The 21,338-nt window shown below is 40.2% G+C and overlaps 1 protein-coding gene across 2 annotated transcripts; it reads right to left on the reverse strand.

Annotated features, from left to right (window-relative positions):
- Positions 1-15,673: 15,673 nt before the first annotated feature.
- Positions 15,674-19,497, reverse strand: SRSF1 (serine and arginine rich splicing factor 1). Of its 2 annotated transcripts, XR_008663938.1 has the most exons (5): positions 19,153-19,497; positions 18,562-18,746; positions 18,015-18,187; positions 17,137-17,815; positions 15,674-16,192 (listed from the first exon to the last, which is right to left on the reverse strand). XR_008663938.1 is itself a non-coding variant. In XM_055321490.1 (4 exons), the coding sequence occupies exons 1-4, from the start codon at positions 19,344-19,346 to the stop codon at positions 17,621-17,623; spliced, it is 747 nt and encodes a 248-aa protein (XP_055177465.1). In that variant the 5' UTR covers positions 19,347-19,497; the 3' UTR covers positions 15,674-17,620. The 2 variants fall into 2 exon arrangements, 1 of the variants encoding a protein (XP_055177465.1); XM_055321490.1 differs by having other exon boundaries at positions 15,674-17,815.
- Positions 19,498-21,338: the final 1,841 nt, after the last annotated feature.

Here is a 21,338-nt window from a genome sequence, read left to right on the forward strand (position 1 = left end):
GCTTCAGTACAGTCTGCTTCCTCACCCCACAAAACAAAAATTGAACTTGTGGTTGGACGGGCATCAGATGTCACTGAGGTGACCCCGGCCTGTTTGCAGTTCCACGTCTTCCGTGTAGGCGTCACTGCTACTGGAACTTTGTATGATGATGTCCTGAACGTTTGCTATCCTTTCCTCACAGAGAGGTAGCTACTGGGAATATCAGAGACAAGCTATTATTAAACAAGTGTCTCCAGTCCAAGAAGTCTCCTGTGGCGGGAAATGAGGGGGCAGGCTATATCAGTGATATTTTTATAAACTCTGGCTTAAAAAAAAACTCCTCAGATGGTCACATTATTTCAAGGCTTCAACATCTTTCATAACCAACTGTCTCTTATCTAATACACTCCATTTACTCCTCTCCAGACACATTCTAATCAAGGTCACCATCTTGAACTTCCCCTATACTTACACAATAGAAATAATATGGTTGTAGAATTCTATTCGTAAAAGAAACTAAAGAGAGTAATTTGACAGTCTGTTTCCCTTCCATCCACTACACATGTATAACCCCTCCCACTGTTTCCTTCCCTCAGTCACCAGAATGAAGGGGCTGGAAACGTTCGTTGGTCTGGTTCCTTTTAGAGTCGATTCCCTATTGGACATCGCTTCAAGGCCTTGGGGATGAATGAGAAGTTCTGCAGTATGGATCAGTAGCAGAAGCAGGTAGCACATCAAGGACCAGGTCAGCCTAAGACAGGAGGGGACAGAAAATGATGAACAGTTTCTCACACATCCCTCAGCTAAGCTGCTACAGTGGCTCCTAGGTCTCCTATAAAAATGTCCATTGCTCTTCTGGGGAGGAAAAAAAAGTTTCAGGAAGCCTAGGTTTATATGCACATGCAAGATAAGGAGTGAACTAAGATGTAAATCTAAGGAATTAACTAGGTAAACTAAAGCCCTTCTGTTCTGACCTTAGATACTGCCTGTTCTTTCATTTTCATTCAGTGTATCCAAGTTTCTGCTTCTGGTGCACACATTCCCTTCAAGGTCTATATAATTCATCTCTACCAAGTTCTCTTCCTCCCCAGTTTAGCCTCTCCTCCTTTGCAGCCTTTCAAACTGTTGAAAATGAGGCTTGAGGATAATGAAACTAGTAGTTAGGAAGACCATTATCCTAATGATAAAATTGCTGGACTCTCTTGAACTTCTTATTCCAGGATCTAGAAAACCTTCTCCAGCAATCTTTCTCACAGCATCTCTGGAGGGGTTTTCCCATTGAACAGGAAGTAGAGGTCAAGTGAAAACAGTCCAGTTCTCATTACTAGAGAGCTGGGATATCACTTTTCTTGAGGAAAATGGCTAATTTTATCTCCATCCATGAGAGGAAACCAGAATTCCTGATTGTTCTCCAAACTCTCCCTTAAAAAGAAAATAGCTTTTTAATTTCAGATGAAATTTTATATCTCATGGTATTTTCCAAAGGGAAAATTTGGATCCGAAAGTTTGGAGCAATTACTCAAAAACAATTAGCTCCAAATGTTTTGAGGAATATAATGAAACCAGTAAGATCAAAGACTCCATCCTTAGAAGGGGGATTTCTACCCTTAGGACAGACAATATCCTTAACTACAAACAACAGCCCCTCCTCAAGCCAGCTTCCATAGCCATACTGGGGCATAGTCAAAAGATTGGGGATATCTAAACACAGTAAATTCATCCTTTGTATCGTCAACAACTTTCAGTGGGTGAGTCAATGGTGTTACTTTTTGGTATGATAACTGAAAATTTGGTGTCTAAGCAAAAAACAAAAACAAAAAAAAAAATGTGCCTACATTCACCCAAATAAAACTTGATCCCCTCCCCATCTTTCTCCCCCCTTTCCCTTGCTTGGGAAAGGTTCCTCTTTCCCACCTCAGCCCCAGCTTGTATAACCTGTTACTTAACCTTTCAGGGCCTCATTTCCTTATCTGGAAAATGAGGACAAAATAAGTACCTATCTTACAGAGGGGTGACTTGTGAATTAAATGAGTAATATATGTAAAATGCTTAGAACATTTCCTGTAATATAATGAATGCTAAGTAAATATTTTTATTGGTGCTATTTAGTGGTTCTAGATTAATTTTGGGGCTGGGAATTGTGCATAACTGAGCCACTTAATTACTCCTCTTTCAAAGTAACATTTTTTTTCACCATGCCTCAAAATTCCCCCCCGCCCCTTTTAAAGATTTAGTTTTAAAGCGAGTGCACGCAGGGGCTCACTCAATGGGAGGAGTGGGAGAATCCTGATCATACTCCCTGCTGAGCAGGGATCCCAGGACCCCAAGAGACCATTTCTCTAGCAGAAACCAAGAGTCAAACAACTGAAGGAGCCACCGAGGCATCCTCCTGTCTTCCAAAGAGCCCTAAGTAAGTGACCAAAAGGCTAATGACACAAGACAAAGGAAGATGCCTATTAAGATCAGTTTTTCTAGAGGTGCCTGCTGGCTCAGTACAAGGAGCATGCATGTAATTCTTAATCTTGGGGTTGTGAGTTCAAGCCCCACATTGTGTGTAGAAATTACTTGAAAAATGATCAGCTCTTCAAAGACAATTTTTAGCAAAAATTAAAAAGCAACAGGATATTTCCTTCCAGTTTTGGAGAGGATTTTATTTTATTTTATTTTATTTTTTATTTACTTAGGATAGTCACAGAGAAGAGAGAGAGAGAGAGGCAGAGACACAGGCAGAGGGAGAAGCAGGCTCCATGCACCGTGAGCCCGATGTGGGATTCGATCCCGGGTTTCCAGGATCGCGCCCTGGGCCAAAGGCACGCTCCAAACTGCTGCGCCACCCAGGGATCCCCTGGAGAGGATTTTAAAATCTGTGAGTACAATAGGATTATAAATTAGATTTAGAATCCTAAGAATAGAAAATGTCACTGCTGTTGTCAATTACCTATCCCCAAATAAGACTGCTCAACAAATTGAAAACCAATCAAATTCAAAACTTTCCGCAGGGAAGATCTACTTCAAAGAAGTAAAAAGAGGCTGCAAATCTGCCAAGTTAATGGACTAATTCTTCATGCAAAAAAACTAGAACTGACAGTGAACAAAACTACTAGTAAAAACCAAAAATGCAATATTTGCAAATACCAAAAAAAAAACCTGACCAGAGAGAAATGTTACTGTTACCAGCCTCAATGCAATCGAGGACCAGAGGAGGAAAGGAAGCACGTTTTACCAAGGGGAACATCCCCCTACTCGTTTTACCAAGGGGAACATCCCCCCTACTCCCCAAATCAAAACAACACGCAGCAAAGCTTCTGGGAGGAAAGCAGAAGTAATCCCCCACTCCCTTGCAGTCCACTCCAACTTCATAACCACACTAAGGGCTTAAGCCAATTGCCTGTGGCCCATGTGGTCAGAAGTTGGGTTTGTGTTTCAATTCTACCACCTAAAATGTCATCACTAGTTATTTCTGCTTTAACTGGTAAGGTGAGGAAGGGGAAACAATGGAGAATTTTTTTCCTGAATACCTATTTAAGTTCCTTGACATCTGGATAGTCACAGAAAACAAAAGTACAGGAAGCAAATCTACCAATTTTCATGGTAGACATTTAGTTCAACTGGCAGTTGAGGGTTCTAAAACACTATTGTTACTTTCTTCTTTTTTCTTTTCTCTCTCTCTCTCTCTCTCTCTCTCTCTTTTTTTTGGAGTTTTAAGTAGGCTCCATGTTGAGGGTGGAGCCCAACACAGGGTTTGAACTCCCATACTGAGATCAAGACATGAGCTGATATCAAGAGTTGGAAGCTCAACCAACTAGGCCACCCAGCACCCCTAAAACATTTTTTCTAAGAAGAGTCATATTACTCAAAGTGCCAAAACCAAGTCCAAAGCCACGGAAACACATTTCTTACTTTAATTTTAGGAAGAAGTTACCAGAAATCAATGCTAAGCCTATCAGTTCCATCCACAAAGCATTTGAGTAGAAATACTAACTTCCATTGTACAACTCCTGAATGACTGACAGAAGACATCTAACAAATAGAAAGCAAAAAAGCATAGGACACAAGAAGGAAAGAAACTAAGACAGGTCAAAAATACACCACGTAAGAAATTCAATACAACTGGAAAACACACTCTCAGGCACCAACATTTCTCTTTTGGCCACCTGTTCTTCCCTGCCCTCAAATGCCCCAAGCTCAGGGTAATGGCTAAGCTCGAAAAAAAGTTGATACCTAACAAGTCACACAAACTTGGTGGGCCTGAACCAATAAAAGCTTAGCTCAGTTACATCATGCTAATGTTCAAAAAACATAAATTCTTACGTGAACAGTTATTCTGGTATAGAGGTAAACCTCTTTTTCAGTGGCCTTAGCCTCCACCCCAAACACATTCCCCTAAAGAAGAATGTAGTAACACCAAATAGCACTGTGCTACCCATCTGCATTATCAGAAAAACTATTCATTTGCAAAGAAAGATTACTACTCATTAGTGCCTGTCCAAATGTTGTGAAGAGTACGGGCAGAAGAAAAACATAAATTAAGAAAATATTCTTTACCCAAACCCCAATAGATATATCTCTTTAGTAATTTCTTCACAACAGATTGAAGGATTGTCTAGAGTTCAGGGATGATTTCATTTCTCAAAATCTCCAAAGAGCATATTAGTACATGTGGATTTTATGGTTTTCCTCTTTCTAAGTCCTTCCTCTCCCTTTCATGGGCCTAGAATTAAGAAAAAACCTCATCGGGTCAATCTGATGTTCTACTGAAGATTCCTTCATTCCTGTTAAGGGGAGAGGAATAACGAAACAGGTGTTGAGAAATTGATGCATTATGTTCCCCGTGGAGTGAAGTGAGCAGTGGTGACCGAAGATACTGATACAGCATCGCAAGACTAGCTAGACTAAGCTTGAGAGGCTGCTCTGTTCTAGAAAGCAATGCCAAAAGATGGCAACACAAGGCCAGGACAGCATAAAATCTGGCTAAGGCTCCAGGGGAGGGAATTCACTCCTTTAAAGATGTTTCTCAGAGACCTGAGAAGTCTCTGAACTCAACACTGCGTAAAGTCCAGTCATTGGGTCCAGACATAAAAGCAGGTGCAGGAACCTGGCAAGCTGTTTGTTAAAGCTCAACATAGGGACTGAGCTGGAATCAGCATTTACCCCTTAAGCTGTGAATAAAACATCAAGCTTACCAGCTATCCACAAACACTACTGGAAACGTTGCACCCTTGACTGCCTGAGCAGCAGCAGCAAGTTCCTTGCTAGAATTGAAGATGAAGACCAGAAATGCTAGAGGATAGTGCCTTTTAGATTTTGACTCCATGAAGGGATTTACTATGGTAAACAGGGAAGATGGGTCAGATTCAGAGAATCTAGATCTTTCTTCTGAATTAACTTTAGTCTTTTTAACAAAACATTATAAGGCTCTCAACTAGTTGACCAAAGTAAATTAGCCCTCTACCCCCAAGGCCTAATCCTGTCCTCTGTTAGTCTTTTGTTTTACAGACCTTACATAAGTAGCCCTCCCTCAGATTCCAGCTGTTTCCTCTTATTTTTCCAGCTTCCTCTCCCCACTACACCTTTCCTTTCACTTTCCATCCCAGCATTCAGGATTTTATACTTAGGAGAGCAGAAGGCAAATAGTCAATCCAAACCAGTGAAAATGCTTCCTGAGTATCAGGTATAAGGTAATTCCAGAAGCAGGCATTCTGAAGGTTAGGATACACATCCTTTCTGCCTTTTAGATAGTAAAGACATAATATACTATTTATATATGGAAGAGCATCTTCAGGCCAATGTACTAAAACTAGATTCATAATATGGGGATGAAAAAAAAGCCCCTTAGTGATGCTTTGCAGGGACATTGGAACTGATAACCTTTATTCCTTACAGTAATTAATCCAGTCTCCTACATAGTACACTCAGCAAAACTCATAAACCCTGAGGAAGCCCCTATATGTTTGATAGATTTAATTTAGCTCAGATAGTTAATCACTTAAGCAAAGCAGATGGAAGGGTCTAAATTGGTACTATAATAATCTGGGATTAGCCCTCTCACTAGAGATGAGATAACTGAAAAGGGTGCTAGACTACTAGAGGTAGGGTTAGGATTTATTCCAGTGATTTCCTGAAAACCACAGGAATTTTGAGAGGTAAACACATCTGAGTAGGCAGGGAGCAGAAAGGGGAAAGGGCACCACCAAGCCTACATCTCAAATCAGTAACATTTAATTTAGTAATCTATCCTGGTGGCTCTAAGAGCCCTGGTGAACACCCAGTCTTAGACATTGCATGGGTAAAGTTAAATTCAGGCTGTGCTAATTCTAACCCAGAATGATATGTTTCAGATTACAAAGGCCAGCCAGGACACCCCAGGGACTACTTCCTCAGTTCATAATGGATTCTAATCAGCTTAAAGACAAGGACCTCCCTATGCCTAATGCAGACTCTCTTCCTTAGAGAAATGGCTCATGTGTATGACTGTCCCATAACTACTATGTAGGCTTTGCTATCCATAGTATACAAGTATTTACTGAGCACCTATTATATGCCTGGAACTGTACTAGTCACCGGGATACTTTTAAGGATCTCTTCCAGTAATGAAATTAAAGCTTGAGAAGTATTATAGACTAGACATTTGCACGAAGTGCTTAAAGAGCACTGGAAGAAAACAAAATTAAAGGGTATTTGTGCTCTTTAACACTAAATAGGAGACCTCACCTTGTTAGTTCTCATGTTAAGTGAGGCTTTGACACCAAAGATAAACTGTAAAGTGGGAAGTCACCACACATTGTCTTTTAAAACTCATCTACCGGGATCCCTGGGTGGCGGGATCCCTGGGTGGCGCAGCGGTTTGGCGCCTGCCTTTGGCCCAGGGCGTGATCCTGGAGACCCAGGATAGAATCCCACATTGGGGTCCCGGTGCATGGAGCCTGCTTCCCCCTCTGCCTGTGTCTCTGCCTCTCTCTCTCTGTGACTATCATAAATAAATAAAGAGTATATTTAAAAAAAAAAAACTCATCTACCTAGAGTAGGAAGTAAAGCAATTCAATCTTTCTGTCCTGGATCTGTTTTATTGATATAAATTTGTGTACATGTAAACTCGGCTACCAAAACAAATGCATACATATGTGGACATTTACCCATTCATGGGATATGTTCTATACTACTGTTCTTTGTGGGACTGTTGCCTAGTTAAGAATTGCTAGCCAAGCCCTGCTGTCCTGCGAGGCCAGCCTGACTAGCAAGAGGTTAAAAGAGGGCAAGGGCAACTCTGATGCTGGCTTGGCACTGTATACTAGAAAGTCAGCGAGCTAAACACCCCCATTTTCTTATTGCTGAGTTCTGGGCCACCACCACAGAAACGAAATGAACTCTGGCTTCAAAACAGCCATCAGCAACACGTTAACAACATGGATCAAAGACAGCACAATGGGACACCCTGGTGGCACCAGGTGGATATTACAGGTGATGTTCACTTGAATCAAAGACTTAACCTGCCCCTAAAACTGCCCTACTGGAAAAGGCAGGCTAGCTTTTAAAAAGTGGTAGTAAAATAAATCTGTCACAAAACAAGGATTCAAGTTCTGGGCCTGTTACTTTCACCTCTTTGAGCCTGTTTCCTCAAACTGCAAAATGAAGCTAAAATCACTGGAGATTAAAATGAGTGAAAGTACCTTATGGAACAATTAGCTACTACTTTCCTTGAGAATAAGGTATATGCCTTAATGCTCTTGCATTTTTTTCCTTCAAACTTTCCATTAAAAAAAGGTAGCAAGGACATGAATCCTTGAAGTCACTACTTTGGAAATAAGCCCAATGATTGGAGGACCATACTACTTATCTCAGCTATGCAATGCACCTACCTAGGATTTCATGAACATATTCATAAACATTAAGGTGTGCATTAGCATACCACAAATCTCAGAATAAGTGTCCAAAAGTTAACTGTGCTTGCTCTCAGAAGAGTTTATCAGGTACCCCGGGGAAGCAAAACACATACACATGAAACAACTAGACTGAAAGCAACATACAAGCACATACATTATGCATAACACTAAACACGAAGAAAAGCAAAGCAGAAATATAGTGCAATTACTCCAAGAATATTTAAGTCTTTAGCTGATCATGAAAGGGTGGAAGAACTAGAGTCAAAAGAAATGGGGATGCTTATAGGGTGTGTGTGTGTGGGGGGGAGAGGTTTGTTGAGTCTCCTGGCTTTGAGACACTTAAGTACTAGTCAAGAGTCCTGAAGTCATGTTGATTCCCTAACCAAGGAAATGTACTATCCCTTTTCTAAACTATATAAATCTTCACCTTATGCCTTTGCGGATAATAAAGGATTCTCACTGAGGTATGACGATTGAGTTTGTAAGTTAATTTAAAGCATGTTAAGAATCATGCTTAATGATATAAAAAGGAGACTAAGGAGAAAGAGGGAACTCCTCTTAAGACAACAGGATCAATTCTTGATCTATACTGGAACTGTGCGGGGCTTGCAAAAAACCAACTTTCTCCTTGACTTTCCAAGACTGATCTTTGGGATATTTACTTTTCCTATTATACTTGGCTTAGGCTAGCATTTATTTTTTTCATTTGAAAGAAAAAAACGTGACCAGGGGAGGAACAGACAGGGAAAGGGAGGGGGAAAAGAATCCCAATCAGACTGTGCTGAGCACTGAACCCCACCTCACAGCCCAGAGTTCATGACCCGAGATGAAACAGAGTCCCATGCTCAACTGAGCCACCTACGTGCCCTTAAGCAAGCACTTCAATTTGAGTTTCCTAGCTTCACATCTAAGAAAGAATTATTTGATACAGTACTAAAATTAGAATTTTCTCCAACAATCCACCTAGTTATTAGCCAAGTTTGTGAAACAGGCTTCTAGTGGGTTGCTTTAAAGGAGTAAGTTCTTTCCACCTCTTATCAACATTTAACAAATTGTTAGCACTGCATGTGGCTGCATGGTATAGAAATGCTACAGAAACCTCAATGGGTAGGAAAAATTAACACAAAACCTTCAACAGTAACAATAGTTTGTGAAATTAAATGCACCACAGAGAACTACTATATGGGCTTAGAAGTTTACTTTTTAGTTTCAGGAATTATGTTTAACTGAGAATGAGGATTTGAAGCTTTAGGGTGATTAAGTGGGAAGAGGAAGGAGAAATGTCTACAAACACACAGAAGCAAATAGAAGCATTGTATTTACCAGACCAACCAGAGTAAGGGAAGATGTGATTGAGAATAGTGGTATATTGGGAAAATAGACTATAACCCACTGTTGATTTGTATTAGGGCAGTTAACATGTTTTAGGAAGATCAGACTTGATGGCCAGGATATAGACTGGAGTCAGTGAAACCAACAAAACACTTTAGTAATGAATCTGGATGTACAGGTAAGGATGCTGCTATGGCAAATGGAGATGGAACACAAAACTAAACAGCATTTTGATGTGGCAATTAAACAAAACTCTTAGTTTTGTGGTGGTACTGTGGCTAAGACCTGGTTATACAGAAAGTCATAGAACTCAATTATCACCTTGGTGCAAGTTTACTATCTAGTTTTAGAGGACAAAGGAACCATTTTTAGTTTTCTTTGTTGTAGTGTGCTTGCTGTACTGCTAATCAACATTTTACATCTTAAAATGTGGATGTCACTCTTGACACACTTTTGTAATTCAAATTTCTTAAAAAAAAAAAGTCTCCAAAAATAACTAGAAACACTCCAGGAGGTCACAGAATGGAAAATGATATTTTAATGTTACATACAAATATTTAGCTTCTACTACTACACAATAAATATCAATTAATGATTTATTTCCAACTTAGACACAAAAGAAACTTAGACCTCTATTTACTGGTTACTTATTCAAGATATTCAGTACGGGAAAGAATTCAAATTTCTAGGTTTCTCTTCCAAAGCAATTGATTAATTATCTTGAATGTCTATTCAGTGCATAGCTATTTTGTGCTATGTACCTGGAAGGGGGAGGAAGAAAGGTTATGACCTGTTAGAAAAGACAGATACATAAACAACTCACTGATAATCAAGGCAGAATGGCAAAAGTTTTAAAATACAGTAGAAATGCTCTGTGGGAACAGAGGAAGAACCAATAGTGCTTACTCTTTTTGAAGTGGGTGCTTTCAGCGACTATCGTGCCAAACATTATCTTGGTGCCTCAGAAAATAAAAATTCATGAAGCAAGAAAGTTGAAGTAGATGAATGGATAAGTGCAAGCAAGCTAAGTGACAAGGCTATGCCAGAGTAAAATGCACAAGTCTGTGTCCACACACCAAAGAATGATTCTGTCTCTATCATGGGTATTAAATTTCCAGGAGGTGATTTTGAGGTACTATCCAAAAGTTTCAGTTCCACCTCTCTAAACAAACAGATACAAGGCATTAGAGGAGGAAGGAAGAGGAGGACCAAATGCAAGAGAAATGCTGGAGAATGCCAAGTCCTGGGATATGGAGTATATCAGGGGAGGCTAGCTAGAGAGGAAACTTCGGAGGTAGTAGGTTGGGAGCTAGGTTACCAAGGGCCTCAGGTGCCATATTTCTAAGAGTAATTTCCAAGCACTGCAGATAACTCTAGTAGAAAGTGACAGGATACATTTTTCATTTAAAAAAAAAAAAAAAAAAGCCCTAGCAATAGTAACTGGTGGGCTGTTGGGGCTTGGAGTGAAGATACTGAGTTTTTGACCACACTTGGCATTCACAGGCCATACAGTAGACGGTTTAAGTCAAATTTCTACAAGCCACTTTAGGGGCAGAAGAGATTCAGCCCAGGACTTCAAAGTTGTATTTCAAGGCTGTAGGTGGTCTTTTGTGACTCATGCAGCAATCTGTTCCTGTTTTAAACCTTAATCATTGCTGCAACTTGAAAGCTTATCTCAAATTTTCTATGTTAAGGCTTCCCTAACAGCACCTCAGGACACAACTCTGCATGCCTCTGGCACTTTACAATCTCCAAATTTTAGCCTTTTTCTTTTACAAAGGGAATTCTGGATTTTCAATTGTACGATTTTGGTTTTAGAGTATCTCTTCATAAGTTAAATTGGGACCTCCTAGGTCCTAACATTCCTAGGATTAAGGACAGGCAATAACCAAACCTAGAGCATTCTCAATCCAACTTGCACCAAGCCTGCTAATCAGCAATCACCTTCTGCGGTCTCACTTGCCACAGAAAATGTTAAGCAGGCTGACAAGTTTTACTGTGTAAACTTCATTTTCTTTTCTCCTGGAAAATACTTTTATTTGCTCTTAGTATCTTACTCTTCAAAGCAGACAAGTTTCTAACGTTAATGTTTTAAGAAGGGTGTTCCCATACCATTTTCTTGACTAAGATCAAGTGGGCCTAAGAAATGTTAAGAGTATTTTCAGTGAATTTAGAGATAAGTTTGTGTCCTTTACATTTTTTGCAATGTTAGGTTATAGGGAAGGAGATAACAGAAATGACAGATGCTAAAGTGTTAATTCCCCCCAAATTTTCAGCTGTCTTAATATAAAATGGCATTTAGTAAATATGACAAGAGAACCATGTATATGGACTTTCTGATCATGAGATACTCTATGCCTAGTTAAGCAAAGCCTAGAAATCAAAAATATAATAACAGTCAACTTGATAAATAAGCAGGGTTTTAAGACACTAATACCAAGTCTTTTAGTAATGCTGAGAAATAAGATTCCAGAAATCTTTTTATGCCATAAAAACAAATGACAAAGATCTCTGAAAGCATATTTGTTTTTCCTAGTAGGAGACCAATTTTATGCCTAGATTACTTTTTGCAGCACATCCTGTACCCAATTATTACACTTCTAGCCTTACTGATCCATACCTGTAAGTGTACAAGGCAGGCAGAAAAACAAGCAGATTCACATCTTCAGCATTTTCTAATTTCCTGAACCTAGACATATTTTTCTTTAGAGGGTCCAGTACTAATAAAGCTCTGTTCAAGACCTAAATGGATCCTTACTCAACAGATGAGAAGGCAGAGGTAAAGTTACAGGAAGAAAACTCCCCCACCGCAAACACCCCACCTAACTTAGGAGTTGATAGGGAGGATTAAGAGTTGGTTTCCAGGGCAGCCCCAGTGGTGCAACGGTTTAGTGCCACCTGCAGCCCAGGGTGTGATCCTGGAGACCTGGGATCGAGTCCCATGTCAAGCTCCCTGCATGGAGCCTGCGTCTCTGCCTCTCTCTCTGAGTAAATAAATAAATCTTAAAAGAAAAAAAAAAAAGAGTTGGTTTCCACTTCGCTAAAGCTGTTTTACAGTAGGGATACTTTCCTGGTTGATTTTGTACAATAACTCCCTCTAGTGGCTACACAGTTTTCCCTAGCATTTACTTAACAATGGAGTGGAATGTGGAATAGAACATGGTAAAAAAAAAAAAAACTTACTAGACATTTGGCAACCCTTTTTAGTTGTTTTGTTCATACTGAATGAGTATAGCATTCTAGAGAGGCTCTCAATTTCTGCTATTTTCACACTGATAGTTATCAATAGTTGATAGGTAACAGTCACCCAGGATCTGCCGAACTCAAGACCAGAAGTATTTTCATCTGTCTGTTGTTTTGTACACCTACCTAAAACAGCAACTCCTTAAGCAATGGCATTCATGTATTTTCTCTCTCCAATAGCCCAGCTGAAGAACTTATTACTGTGAGGTTATTTATAACTAAATTAACTTCTACATGACAAAGACTAATTTATTCAATTTCTTTTTTGGGGGGGGGTACTACAAAGCACCAGAAAATTTTTTTTAATAGAAAAATTCCTTGATTCCTACAAAAATCACCACCACCTTCACATATAGCTTTTGAAGTTATCAAGAAGCATCCCCAAAGTCCTCAATCACAGGAATAAGTGCTGGTCTAACTGTAACTCATTGAGCCTCTACTTAAAGCAAATTTTTGCCAGGACTATTTATATTCAATAAACAATCAAAATTATAATCTCATCACTTCATGCCAATCCCAGCTTTTCCTATAGGATCATAGTGATCAATATTCCTGCAAAGTACTGAAAAAAAAAAATTACCTCAAAGAAGTGAATATACCACTACATACACTAGGATGGCAGAGTAATTTCCTCCAGTGGAGTACAACTGTGAGTCTACTATAGCAACAGAATATAAAGAAATGTGGGTCATACCTTTTTTCTCGTGGCTGCTTCAGACTAAAAAAGTCGGGGAACTCAGATCTCCATTAATAAAGGATCCACATTTAACAGGTTTGTTTTTATTCACACGCCCAAAATTACACAGAAGCTTTAGCTCTATATTCTATTAGAGTTCTATAATCTCTTATCCAAACTCAAGGGACCAGGCATATTTGTAATTCAGAGCCATTCACTTTATAAAGTATGGTAGAGTCCGTATCATGTAACAGCCCCAGCAAAGCCTATGCCAACTGTGTAATGAAGCCTCAGTATTTCCGCTAAGAACATGTAGTCCCCATAAGTACAAAACAAAGGCATCAATTCTGGTCAGGTTTCACATTTAATGTTTTCAGAATTTTTTGGATAAGAGATTGTGAACCTGTTTTCTGCCTCTGTACTCTTCATACTGGGATGGAACTAAATGAAACCACAGGATGGTTATGTTACAACAAAACGTCAGTCTAATAGTTTCTTTAATACTTTATGGTAAATACATACATAAGTTATTTAAATTGTAATTGCGGTACAACTTCATTATACAAAATGAAAAGACACATCTAAGAAATTCATCTACATAGACAACTTGAAGGAAAAAACCACATCAGTCGTAATGAGCCAGAAGTTTCAAAGATAAAACTAAGAAAGCTGAAATTCTAGAATCATATTGAACTTAAGGACTACAATAAATGGACATGGGAGCACTCAAGATTTATGTGGGTATAAAACTTAGGGGGAAAAACTTTTTAAGCGAAGAAAATGTTCATACAGTCTTTAAAAAAATTATTAAACCAATTTTAAAAATAAAATTCAGGTCCCAAAAAACTAGGAATCAGAAAATGGGTTTCTTACCTTTTGCTTCCAGAAGGATGTGGGCTGAACAGCAAGGTGTGTTATTCAATCTGATGTTAATGAAAAATAATTGCTTCTTAAGTTTTTCCTTGGTTAGAAAGTAACAAACTAATTACAGGCTCCCTACACTATTCTAAAGGAACATAAATAGGGAGAAAAGGGGAACAATTCAGGGCCACTTTTAGTTCCAAAACTGACGTTCATTAAATAGCTGTAAAAATGGATAGAAGATTAAGGTTCTTTTCCTAAGACTGAAAAACAAAGTCTGCATCTTCCCTCAGGGGTTTTAGTTTTAGCTGCCTGGTCTGGTACCTGGCTACCTTCTATAAATATGCAGCCAAGTTCTCTAATCTTCAGTTTATTATCAGACAATATTTTGTGTCCCACGTCAATTCTGAGGTTGGGACTACTTAAACTTTTAGTAGAGCACAGCTCTCAACTTAGCTTAAATGCACTATCTTCAGTGAAGGTAGTTTTATCTTGGTTTCCAACACATTCAATGAACACATGCTTAAGTCTAACTCATACTAACCTTTCAAAAATTAGTCATTTAAAAATATTTATATTCTATACATGAAACATAGGTTTCAAATAGTAAAAATCTTTCCACTTCTTGAATGTTGTATTTTAAATCCTTGCATAAAAACTAGTAACTTCCTTAATTTATGCCAAGTTCTTTACTTAAAGGAGACTCTTAAGTTTTGAACTTAATATCCCTTTCTCTTCCTTACATTCCACAAGGTTCATCTAAATGTTTCAGTTGGGTGTCCTTATGTAAATCTCTTAGGGCCCATTTCTTCTATTACCAAGACTATGTATAGTTTTTCCAAGGTTTCAAATTATGTCACCTGCATAGTGGTCTTAAATTCAGCTTCCAGCTCTGATTAGCATCCAAGGCAAATGTTTAAGATTTAGTTATTTCTTTTGGGTGCAGAAAAAAGTGTTTTGATGGTTTTGACTAGCTATGAGGAAATCAAAAGAAAAAGATTAGGGATTTTAAATAAAAATCTCCTCCCCCAACTCAAATGAAAATATAGCACCAAGGGGCCATCAAAATAAAAAGATACAACAACTAGCAGACTAAGATATAAATCACTGCTTTGGTAGGTTTTGGATACAGAATCAGCTTATGGTTGAGAAGGGTTTTGCAAAGCAAAATTCTAAAGAAAGCCCAGCTTTTTATTGACAAATAAGCAGTTAATATTCTAGTGTATTATTCACATTTCAGAAAAAAATGTAATTTGTGTTAAGGGTGCTAATCTGTGCTGAATTTAACATTTAATACTTACCAATTTTTGAGAAGAGCATGAAAATCTCAAAGGCTATCCCCAAGTTAACATTAACTGGCCACTACCCAATTTTGCATAAAAGCCTATGTTGTCTAGATGATCACCAAAAATCAAACATCTATAAATTTAATCATTTTTATCAAAGTATGGGAAGATTATCTTTCAGAAACTAGATCACCCCCCATTTACCATATTATATACACAATTGCCTTATTCTTAACCTTATCTCCCCCAGAAGTCTTTTACAATTAACAATAAGAGATGGCTAACTCCACTTACTAGATTACCTTTCAAGAACCTTTAATTTACTAACACACAACATAATCTTATCAAAAGTATTAACTGATAAACTAGTCACCCAACTGAAATTTTACATGAAGAGGAAAAAGGACAACCATGCATAGTTTTTTAAAAAATGTTTATTTTTTTCAAAGAAAAACGGCAATAGCCAATTGGAAACCTACTTATTCTTCAACTCCAATTTTGTTCTTTAAATTTAGAAGTGACTTACTGATTTACTATTTTAAACAAACCCCCCCTTTCCCCTTTAAATGTTTACCATCTACTCGTGCTGAATCCTTCCAAGGAGATTGCTCCAGCGTATTATCTCCAGGTCCTCGCTTTGCTCCTTTTACCAAAAAATGCAAAACACAATTCCATCGTGCATCTTAAGGGCTCCAATCGTCAAAAATAGGAAAAAAAAAAAATCTTTGGAATAGCCAATTAAGTTGAATAAAAAAAAAAAAAATCCACACGAATGCGGTTTGGTTGGGGCAGGAATCCACTCCTATGTTCCTGGTAATCTGATCCCGCTCCATGAATCCTTGTAATTCATCCTCCCTATCCTATCCACATTATGATTTGAATCCAATGATCCAGCTCCAAGGATTGGGATCCAGTGAGCCCTCTCCAATCCAAACCTTTATAACCAGCAAAACCAAAAAAGAGGAGGCAAAATGTTAGATACTGTAATCAAAAAAGGTTTCTGGGGAATGATGAGTTATGTCTGTCATCAGTTTAACAGATGTACATCAATAACTATCAAATTCCCCAAAACAAGTTTCTGAATGGTGTTCAGATAAATTTTAGAAACTTAATCATCATAGAGACTAATTGGAAGAAGCATTTTATATTTACAGTTCAACTGATAATGCCAACACTTGTTACTGTACAGCGTATTACAGGTTTTGTGGTTGCAAAAAGTTATGTAGTTGAAAAGTTTACTCGTATTGCTACCCACCCTAAGTCTAAACTAAACCTAATGCTCCCATCTGCAATTTAATTTGTAAATTAAAGTGTTTTAAACATGAGTCAATTATGAATATTAGTTTAAAGGGGAAGGTGAGACTTAAAAATATTCCCAACTAGATTATCTACACCAATACATTGGAATTCTATTTTGCTTTCATTTTGTCTTAAAAAAATGAAATAGCAACGCTATATCAGTCACACAGAGGACATGCAGATTTAGCAGTATTGATATTATACTCTATCTGGTTGGAATTAAAGACACCCTGTACCCACATGTACACCAACAGCAGGTCACACATTAACAGTTGTAACTAAGCACTGTGACAAATTAGCCAGTTCTTCCCACATTAGTCCCTATTAAAACAAAAAAGGGGGGAAGGGAGCAAAATAATTGTTACAAAATGGGCAATGTAATTTTGCCACAATTGCCAAGGTTTAAAGAGCAAAGCAATTGTAGCTAAAGATAACTGCACAAGATGTTTGCAAGTGTTTTAAGGTAGATGTATATATATATATATGTATATATATATATATAATCACTTTTATCCCTTGCCTTTTAGTATAAGGTCAATACTGCCAATTTCATCTGTGACAATAGCACTTGGAGTCATACCATTGCCTCCATTATTGATCTGATCCTCCTCAATCCTCCTTTTGACAATCCTAAAATGATTGAAATGTGCTCCACAATCCTTAATCCAAAGCATTCTTAATCCATCTCTTCAGATATGTCTACAGAAAGACACATGAAAAGCAAGATAAACATAAGAACTTCCCCAGGTAAGATAACCAAACACCCCCAACATCCCAGTTCACACAAACCAGAGCAGAATAGACATTTACACAATATCACAGTCTGAAGAGCATGGAGAATTAACTAAATTTCAACAATCCTGTCTATGACATCACTTAAAATACAATTTATCAGACATGAGGGGAATGTCGATGTTAGGAGCAAGGGGATATTACACAAGAATGCAATTCAACACTTTAGCCCATTCTGAACAAAACAGTTTGAATTAAAAAATGAAAAGATTGTACTGAGTAAAGGAAAACTGTATACAACATGGGTTCTACAAAAAGTGTCACCAATCATCTTATGTACGAGAGCGAGATCTGCTATGACGGGGAGAATAGCGTGGTGATCCTCTGCTTCTCCTTGGGGAGTAACTGCGACTCCTGCTGTTGCTTCTGCTACGGCTTCTGCTACGACTACGGCTTCGAGATCGAGATCTTCCATAACTTGGACTTCTGGGCCCATCAACTTTAACCCGGATGTAGGCAGTTTCTCCCTATTGAATAGACAGAACTTTCGATTGAAAGATCTAAGCTTTCACCTGTCTTCAGGCATGCTGAACGAATACAATGTAACTAAAACCAGAAATCTGGTACTTTACTTGGACACCCTTGCCTGAATCTTACCTTCAAATTCCACTGTTAAGACCACTGTATCCAATTCTGGCCAAAGAAAAGAGTAAGTGAAAAACCTACCTCATGAGATCTAAACTTAGTGTTATCCAGTTTTCGAACTGCATAGGTCATATCTTCTTTCCGTACAAACTCCACGACACCAGTGCCATCTCGGTAAACATCAGCATAACATACATCACCTGCTTCACGCATGTGATCCTTCAAATCCTGCCAGCTTCCACTTGGAGGCAGTCCTAAAAAAGCATTTTTTCAATACCAATCACCCTAAATTTCACACTACACTTAAAATCTATACTAGAACGAAAACCACTTTAAAATTAATCAGATTCAAGATCGTAGGTAAGAGAGCCATTAATTAAGATTCTGGAATCCAAAGTCCCAAATTCTCTGTAAAGTAAGGATCTTCATCGTCCAGGCATCCAACCTAATGGTAGGTAACTAGCACACTGGTACACCTCCACTACAGTTATCCTTTACTAAACTCACCCGAGAAACTAAATTTAAGACCTACCACAAAAACAGGCATTTGTCAAAACCACTCACGCAAGGGAACACTTAAAAGTGGCTCCTGTCCCTCCTCAACAACCCTCACCAACAGTAAACTCACCGGAGACAACCACTCTGTTTTCAGAACGCCTGGATGGGGGCCCATAGCGGCCTCGGGGAGCCCCGCCACCTCCACCCCCGCCGCCGCCTCGGCCTGTACCACGGCCGCTTCGAGGAAACTCCACCCGCAGACGGTATCCATCGTAATCATAGCCGTCGCGACCGTACACCGCGTCTTCCGCGTCTCTGCGTGATCAGAGAAAGCAAGAGGTGTAAGAGTAAGGCCCGGGAGGGGCAGCTAACTCAGTCGGAACTAGCGGCCCCCGCACATGCGCACCCAGCGTGGAAGAGCCCACATGCGCTGCATAATAGGAATGGCCCCTCCCCCACCCAGAAGCACGCCAGGCTCCCGACCACTACACCAGCCCTCGGCGCCTCAGTTTCCCGCTCCGAGACGGAGAGTCCACTCTGGGGACGTCCGTGGGCCCAGCCACCAGAGAAACCACATCGACTCGGCTCTCACTCGGCTCCTGCATGGGCGACACACTCTTACCCCCAACCTAAAAGCCCACCTCCCCATTCTCGGTAACAAGGCCTTTCCCCAACTACTCCAACTTATTGCCTCAAGGCGGCAAGGCCCAGGCCGCCTCACCGAGGGTCCTCGAACTCAACGAAGGCGAAGGGCGGTCCTCCGCGGCGATTCTTGAGATCGATGTCGCGGATAGCTCCGTATTTGTAGAACACGTCCTCAATGTCCTTGGTTCGGATGTCTGGAGGTAAGTTACCCACATAGATGCGGCAGTCGTTGTTCCCCGCCGGGCCACGAATCACACCACCTCCCGACATGGCGGCGACGAAAAGCGCGGACTCGAGAACAGGCCTTCCCACCAAGCCTAGCGCACGGCAGAGCGAGCCCGCAGCGACACCACGTCTCCCGCGGCCCCTCCAAAATGGCGCCTTTATCAGCTCGGCGCACGGATATGGGGGGAGGGAGGAAGAGAAGCGGGAGGAAGCTGCTATTCGATCTCAGTACGCACGCGCAAGAGCGTAACGGGTGCTGCGAAAGGTACGCTCACGCATGCGCGACGTCACCCTCCGCGCGAAGGGAGAAAAAAGTTCCTCGCGTTCTGGATTTGTGGAGTGGCTCGCAAATGACGTGACCAGCCCTTTGGTAAAAATTAAACAGAGATCCCTCGTTAAGGGAGCTACTAATCCCTGACGAATCTTAAAGGATGGTCCGTTTTCTCAGGAATGAGTCTCTTTTAAAACAAGTCCGCGCCTTAAAAGCATTGGGTGAAACCTAGCCTGGAGCCTTGTCCCACGATGCTCTGCGGCGTTAACGGCCTTTGGCGGGAAAGACTGCTGGGGGCGGAGCTAAGGGGGGAGGGACCTGGCGGTTGCTCCGGAAACGGGAACCTCCTCGTAGAGGGAGGCTGGTCCCGGAGCTCCGCTGTTTGTGCTTCAATCCCGAGCTGAGTAGTGGTTTTGTCTTCCAGCCCCTTCTGATCTCAGGCGGTGGGCTGCTCAGACAAGTGTCTCGTTTAGGGCAACCCAGCTTAGACCCCGTTCCACCGCCGGCTCAGAACTTAACTTTGTATAGCTCAGCTCAACACACCTTGACCTAGTGGCGGTGGCCGAGCCCTGACCAGTCAGCTAGGACTGAGACCTCAGCTTCTCTTTAATCGCCCATCACTGGGCCTAGCGCAGAGGTGAGGTCCATTGAAAGGTTGAAGAGTGAATTGTGCCTGTTATGTATCCAACTCTTTCAAAAAAACAAGAAGAAGCGCGCGTGTGTTGGCAGAATCCTGGAGTTTGTTCCTCTTTCTGACCTCATTCCCGAGCCTCTCAGGTAATATTTAAACGAGCAGGGATGTGTTAGAACTGTGACCCCTGGGGATCCCTGGGTGGCGCAGCGGTTTGGCGCCTGCCTTTGGCCCAGGGCGCGATCCTGGAGACCCTGGATCGAGTCCCACGTCGGGCTTCCGGTGCATGGAGCCTGCTTCTCCCTCTGCCTATGTCTCTGCCTCTCTCTCTCTGTGTGACTATCATAAATAAATAAAAATTAAAAAAAAAAAAAAGAACTGTGACCCCTGGAGACCACAGTTGCTGCTCAGAACTGATCCCACTTGCATGGTGGCCCAGGCAAATAAGAACCTGTTAACATTTTTTTCAGAGATATCTGAAATCTGGATTTTTATGTAAAATGTTGGGATTTTAAAATATTTGTAATGAATTCAACTTTTAAGAAATGCACCCTGAGTTTACGGAGGATTTTCTTCATATTAAGTATTTGTTTGCAATGGTCCCCAAGGATGTGAAGCAGTTTACAGAGATAACCTAGAACATTATTAAAACTGTACCAAGAACTCAGGGGGAATGGGAAAATAAGAGGGGGGGAATTTAAGATGAAGTCATGGATAAGATTACTATACAAAATGCCTGAGGTAATTGCCTGCCCAGTTACTAAAGATGGACTGCAAATTTGACTCCAGTCATCCCAGAAGTCATAGTAAAGAAGGGAACACAAGTATATTCAAAATCCTAAGTGCCTTTGAGATTAAAAAATAAGTACATTGTTTAGGGGAAGGGCATGTTTTCTTCGTTCTAAAAGTTGATTGAGTGCATTTCACCAATGTGTCTGAGTGATCCCAAAATAAAAAATTCAGTTTGATCCTGAACAGATTCATAGAGGATCTTTGGTAGTCCTAGAACTCTGTGATGGTTTCCAAAATTATGCATATACACGCATGTACTTTTTCTGCAAAGAGGATTTGAATTTTTAGTTAGATTCTTATAGGGGTCTGTAGATTCCCAAAGCTAAGAGACCTCTGAAAATTT

This window comes from Nyctereutes procyonoides, unplaced genomic scaffold (genome assembly GCF_905146905.1).
Source record: "Nyctereutes procyonoides isolate TBG_1078 unplaced genomic scaffold, NYPRO_anot_genome, whole genome shotgun sequence".
NCBI classification, from domain to species: domain Eukaryota; kingdom Metazoa; phylum Chordata; class Mammalia; order Carnivora; family Canidae; genus Nyctereutes; species Nyctereutes procyonoides.

What these genes read in the sequence shown, in the direction of transcription:
- SRSF1 (XM_055321490.1), bottom strand. Translation starts at nt 19,346, where the DNA reads ATGTCGGGAGGTGGTGTGATTCGTGGCCCGGCGGGGAACAACGACTGC. An exon ending in AAACAGAGTGGTTGTCTCCG is followed by an intron (nt 18,188 to 18,561) that starts GTGAGTTTACTG and finishes ATGCTTTTTTAG; the next exon opens with GACTGCCTCCAAGTGGAAGC. An exon ending in CTAAGTTTAGATCTCATGAG is followed by an intron (nt 17,816 to 18,014) that starts GTAGGTTTTTCA and finishes TCTATTCAATAG; the next exon opens with GGAGAAACTGCCTACATCCG.